At 41.9% G+C, this 6,080-nt stretch overlaps 1 protein-coding gene across 2 annotated transcripts in view; it reads left to right on the forward strand.

Moving 5' to 3' along the window:
- Positions 1-437: 437 nt before the first annotated feature.
- The window catches only part of tph2 (tryptophan hydroxylase 2 (tryptophan 5-monooxygenase)), a 6,411-nt gene continuing 768 nt past the window's right edge, over positions 438-6,080 (forward strand). The window contains exons 1-10 of one of the 2 annotated variants that reach the window (XM_031879233.1): positions 438-643; positions 1,502-1,636; positions 1,708-1,891; positions 2,787-2,890; positions 3,127-3,194; positions 3,418-3,614; positions 3,830-3,965; positions 4,790-4,916; positions 5,477-5,572; positions 5,807-5,940. In XM_031879233.1, the coding sequence (XP_031735093.1) occupies positions 485-643; positions 1,502-1,636; positions 1,708-1,891; positions 2,787-2,890; positions 3,127-3,194; positions 3,418-3,614; positions 3,830-3,965; positions 4,790-4,916; positions 5,477-5,572; positions 5,807-5,940 (1,340 nt within the window). In that variant the 5' untranslated portion in view covers positions 438-484. The remainder of the gene's footprint in view (positions 644-1,501; positions 1,637-1,707; positions 1,892-2,786; positions 2,891-3,126; positions 3,195-3,417; positions 3,615-3,829; positions 3,966-4,789; positions 4,917-5,476; positions 5,573-5,806; positions 5,941-6,080) is intronic. The other variant, XM_031879234.1, reaches the window with a different exon arrangement.

Here is a 6,080-nt window from a genome sequence, read left to right on the forward strand (position 1 = left end):
GTAGTTTGTATATACAGGTCGTTTATATACAGTTAGTTTGTATACAGGTAGTCTCTACTTTCAGAGAGAAAAAGATGGTTCATCTCTATGTTTGTTGTGTGTCTGCATTGTGAATGTGATCATGATGGAGTTCAAACTGAAACATCTTGAAGAAGCTTGAACTTCTTTTCATCCAAAGACTTTTTGTCGGTTTCTCTGTTTCTCCATCTGTTGTTTACATTCCTGTCTAATAATGCTAACACTCTAACCACACACAGTGAACATGGTAAACATAAACATATCTGATATCTTATAGTTTACAGGTGAATTAAAAAGGTTTGATTATGAAAGTGATTTTGGAGAGGAGCAGCAGGGGGAGGAGCCTCAGCCCCCCCCCCTCCCTGTGTCAGTATATAAGAGGAGGTGGTGGTCTGTGAGCATCACTGTGAGGACCACCACAGACAGCAGGCTGGAGCCCTGGTACTCTTACACCCACTGGTTCCCCATGGCCTCATCCCACGTGATGAAGCCCGGCCCGGAGCCAGTGCCCCGCATGCAGCCCGCCATGATGATGTTCTCCAGCAAGTACTGGTCCAGGAGGGGTATGTCTCTGGACTCGGCCATGTTTGACCAGCAGCAGCAGCGCCACACGGGGGGGCAGATGGTGAGGACTGCTCTTCATCCTCCTCCTCTCCATCTCTTTATTACTCTGCATCATCAGGACTTTTGGTTCTTGAACTATATATTTTGTTTTTATACTTTTCTATTCGAAAAAGGTTCATGTATCAATGTGTTCACTTCCTGCAGAAGATGTCAAATTCAATTCTTTATTTTATTTATTCTAAACATGTAAACGTAAAGATTTCAGCTGAAATGATTCAGCGATTGATCGATTGGCTGTAAACGAATTAATTAATTTATAGATTCAGTGTTTCAGTGAATATTAAGATGTAAAACTGAATCTCTGTGTTTTTGACCGTTGGTCAAATAAAACATCCAACTGTTTAAAGACTAATCAATACTAATTGATGATGAAAATGATTGTTAGTTGTAGCTCTAATAAAAGTATAAAACTAAGTAATGAAATTATAAAGAAATAAAAGAGGTAAAGTTCAACCATATAAACCTGGCTTATAACTCGTAAATATCCAAACTGTTTCATAACAATAATCATAACACATTATAAAGCATTTTTTAAGGATGTAGAGGTCAATATAATAACTGTAGTAAAGTCATATTAACGACATCTATAGTGATGTTTTTAAAGTGTTATGTTGTGTGTTTGTCTTTAACTCTGAAGACGACAATGAAGACTCTGATGGACACAGAGGGTAAAAGCTATCGCTCTCACATCTTTATATCTATTCTGTAACAATTGTGATCGGTTTACCCCAGAATGAGACCTTTCTTTAGTCCGAAGGAGATCCGGCTCTGAGCTTTATCTCATTATTAATTATTCATGAAGAACATAACGTTATAGATGAAACATGTTGTGGTTTGTGTTTGTTGTCTTGTGGTTTAGTCGAGGCGTCCATCCTTCTGTCCCATCGACGAGGTGCCGGACAAAGAGAGCGCTGAGGATTGTGGGAAGACGGCGGTGGTATTTTCTCTGAAGAATGAGGTGGGCTGTCTGGTCAAAGCCCTCAGACTCTTCCAGGTGAGGTTTCCTCTTCCACTCATTATTGATTACAGGGACATCTTATTGTTACTTTATTCTGTCCTCTGCAGGAGAAGCGAGTGAACCTGAGCCACATCGAGTCTCGGATGTCAAAGCGAGTCGTTAATGAGGTGGAGATCTTTGCCGACTGCAGCTGTAGCAAGAAAGAGTTTGAGGAGCTGCTGCAGCACCTCAGAGACCACGTTAACGTCATCTCCTTCAACACACCTGCACACGTGTGGTCCGCTGAGGCAGGTGAGTCCGCCTCAGCTGTTACATTACACCTCTACCTGTGTGGTCGGCTGAGTTTATAGGTAGATTCGTACCAGTGATGTTCTGGTGGTTTATAGATAGATGGGTACCAATGATGTTCTGGTGGTTTATGGATAGATGGGTACCAATGATGTTCTGGTGGTTTATAGATAGATGGGTACCAGTGATGTTCTGGAGGTTTATAGGTAGATGGGTACCAATGATGTTCTGGTGGTTTATAGATAGATGGGTACCAATGATGTTCTGGTGGTTTATAGGTAGATAATACCAATGATGTTCTGGTTTATAGGTAGATGGGTACCAGTGATGTTCTGGTGGTTTATAGGTAGATGGGTACCAATGATGTTCTGGAGGTTTATAGGTAGATGGGTACCAATGATGTTCTGGTGGTTTATAGATAGATGGGTACCAATTATGTTCTTGAGGTTTATAGGTAGATGGGTACCAATGATGTTCAGGGGAGGAGACCAGGGGAGGAGACCAGGGGCGGAGACCAGGGGAGGAGACCAGGGGAGGAGACCAGGGGAGGAGACCAGGGGCGGAGACCGAGGAGACCAGGGGAGGAGACCAGGGGAGGAGACCAGGGGTGGAGACCAGGGGAGGAGACCAGGGGAGGATACCAGGGGAGGAGACCAGGGGCGGAGACCAGGGGTGGAGACCAGGGGAGGAGACCAGGGGCGGAGCCACACAGAGACACAGAAACACAGGAACACAGGAACACAGGGGGCAAAGCCTAAACCGTGACAATTTTAGTATTATTGTTTTAACTCTTTTGTAGATACCTCATGTTTTTGGATCAAAGTAAATGTGAAAATGCCTTTTTTATATAAAACATCTTCACAGACTAAGTACAGTTATATTTCTGTTGTTGTTGAAGCAGATGAAGACGATGTTCCCTGGTTCCCGATGAAGATCTCTGAGTTGGATCAGTGTTCTCACAGAGTGTTGATGTACGGATCAGAGCTGGACGCAGACCACCCTGTAACTACATTTATCTTTGATATGTTATATTAATACTATAACATAGTATAATAATAGTATGCATTATAAATATTTACTGAAAAATGAAAGAACACATCAAATACATTTTTTTCCAAAGATGGTTCCTGGTAAATATAATATACATATATATATATATATATATACATTCATTATATAAATATAATCTGTGGATGTTTTATTTTTCCAGCTGACCTGTGACCTCTTCCTTCCTGCAGGGCTTTAAGGATGAAGTTTACCGTCAGAGGAGGAAATACTTTGTGGAAGTGGCCATGAATTATAAATTGTAAGTATCATCATTTATTACTTTATGTATGAAGAAACACATAAAGGAGCATTACAATGTTCATCAGCATCTTCCTCATCTTCATCTTTAATGTGAACATTTTGAACACTGAACGATTTATGGGCCTCTGACACGAGCATGAAACAACATGTAGAGTTGAAATGAGACGAGTTGAGATCCTCAGTGATCGATGAGACGGTTTTGACTCTTGTCTCCTCCCCAGCGGGCAGCCCATCCCTCATATCGAGTACACCCCGGAGGAGGTCCGGACGTGGGGGGTGGTCTTCAGAGAGCTGACCCAGCTGTACCCGACTCACGCCTGCAGAGAATACCTGAAGAACCTGCCGCTGCTCAGCAAACACTGTGGTTACCGAGAGGACAACATCCCCCAGCTGGAGGACGTCTCCCTGTTTCTCAGAGGTTTGGTTCATCATTTACACTTTTAGTCTTTTAAAAATGTATTTGAACATAATCTGAAGACGACAGGATGTCGTTTTATAAAGCGTTATGTGTCGGACTATTTCCTGGAGTCTGCAGAAAAGCACTGCTGATAATTGGAAAGGTGAATGTGTATATAAAACATATATCATCAATAATCAACAGCAGTATGTGATGCCTGTCCCTGTGTGTTTCAGAGAGGTCTGGGTTCACTGTGAGACCAGTAGCAGGTTACCTGTCCCCCAGAGACTTCCTGGCTGGTTTGGCCTACAGAGTGTTTAACTGCACTCAGTACGTTCGTCACAGCACCGACCCGCTCTACACACCTGAGCCGTGAGTACACCTGCACACACACACCATCCACCTGAAAACAATGGAGATGTCCCAGCACCTCTTCCACTGTCCACGGACTCCTTTAGATGATGACACGAGTTCACATCGTGAGACTGGATTAACTGGTTTCTCCTCATTGGAGGAGCCTCTGTCATCACTTTTCCCTCCCTCTGATACACTAAACTATATTTTTCAAAAAGCTTGACTTTTGGGGCGGCTGTGGCTCAGAGGTAGAGCGGGTCATCATCTGATCAGAAGATTCCCCAGCTTCTCCAGTCCGCATGTCTAAGTGGGCGAGATACTGAACTGAATGTATGTGAATGGCTGAATTTTATTATTCACAATAAAAGCTTCTTCTGTGAGCAGCAGGTCACTGACTCTTTCACAATAAGAGCTTCTTCTGTGAGCAGCAGGTCTCTGACTCCTTCACAATAAGAGCTTGTTCTGTGAGCAGAAGGTCTCTGACTCTTTCACAATAAGAGCTTCTTCTGTGAGCAGCAGGTCTCTGACTCCTTCACAATAAGAGCTTCTTCTGTGAGCAGMAGGTCTCTGAGTCTTTCACAATAAGAGCTTCTTCTGTGAGCAGCAGGTCTCTGACTCCTTCACAATAAAAGCTTGTTCTGTGAGCAGCAGGTCTCTGACTCCTTCACAATAAAAGCTTGTTCTGTGAGCAGCAGGTCTCTGACTCCTTCACAATAAGAGCTTCTTCTGTGAGCAGCAGGTCTCTGACTCCTTCACAATAAGAGCTTCTTCTGTGAGCAGCAGGTCTCTGACTCCTTCACAATAAAAGCTTCGTGTTGACTCTGCTGGTGTTGTGGTTGCAGAGACACCTGTCATGAGCTGCTGGGTCACGTTCCTCTGCTGGCGGATCCAAAGTTCGCTCAGTTCTCTCAGGAGATCGGTCTCGCGTCTCTGGGAGCGTCTGATGAGGACGTTCAGAAACTGGCCACAGTGAGTTGATATCATTGATCACTGATGTGTCTGATATTATTATTATTATTATATTAGATCTGTCATGTGACACGTGTGTTAGAGCTCTACCAGCGTCCTCTAGTGGCCACAGGGATCATTACACTCCATTATTATTCACATGTGAAGTCTGTTTAAAATACAGAACATAGATGTAAGTTTTTATGTTACGACGTCGGCTCAATGTTACATTAAAGTAAACAGAATAAATAAAGTAAAACAGTACTTTACTGAAAAAAGATGGTTGTTTGTGTCTCTCTGAGCTCAGTGTCTTTGAATATTTAGATAATGTTCAATTAAAATTAAATTTCCATCCAGCTTCTTGTTTTATTTTAATAGTAAAACATTTTTAACATTCAACACATTTTTCAAGAAGAAAGACCAACTCATTTCCCCCAAAACTCCTTTTAGATTTTTCGTTTGAACTAACTTTATATACTATATTATACTATACTATACTACTATACTATATACTCCACCATGGTGCTCTACTCTACTCTAATCTACTTTACTCTATTCTACTCTCTGATATCTGTGAACAGTGTTATTTCTTCACCATCGAGTTTGGACTCTGCAAACAGGACGGACAGCTGAGAGCTTATGGAGCCGGTTTACTGTCGTCTATCGGGGAGCTGAGGGTAACACATATAAATAAATTAATATATAGATGTATATAGATGTATAAATATATATGACTGGATATTTAAAAACATCAGATCTTCACAGTTGAGAATCTGGAAAATGTTTGATTGTTAAATGTCTGAAACGATAAACTGTAAAAAAGTACAGAGGATGAAATAATATAAAATATGATAAACTAAGAATAAAATGAAGTAAACGCTTTACTTCACTGACTGCTGTTTGTTTCCCAGCATGCCCTATCAGACCGGGCCTGTGTGAGGACCTTTGATCCAAAGACCACGTGTAACCAGGAGTGTCTCATCACCACCTTCCAGGACATCTACTTTGTGTCCGAGAGCTTCGAGGAGGCCAAAGAGAAGATGAGGTTAACAATCTTTTTTTTTACCTTCAGATTCATCCTTTCATTGAGTACCTTCATGAAAATTATGATTATTAGTGACACCGTTTCGAGGTTACGGGAGATAATACATGTTATTCTCCTGGTGTCCACTAGAGGCATCACTG

This window comes from Anarrhichthys ocellatus, unplaced genomic scaffold (genome assembly GCF_004355925.1).
Source record: "Anarrhichthys ocellatus isolate YVR2014 unplaced genomic scaffold, GSC_Weel_1.0 scaffold237, whole genome shotgun sequence".
Classification (NCBI taxonomy): domain Eukaryota; kingdom Metazoa; phylum Chordata; class Actinopteri; order Perciformes; family Anarhichadidae; genus Anarrhichthys; species Anarrhichthys ocellatus.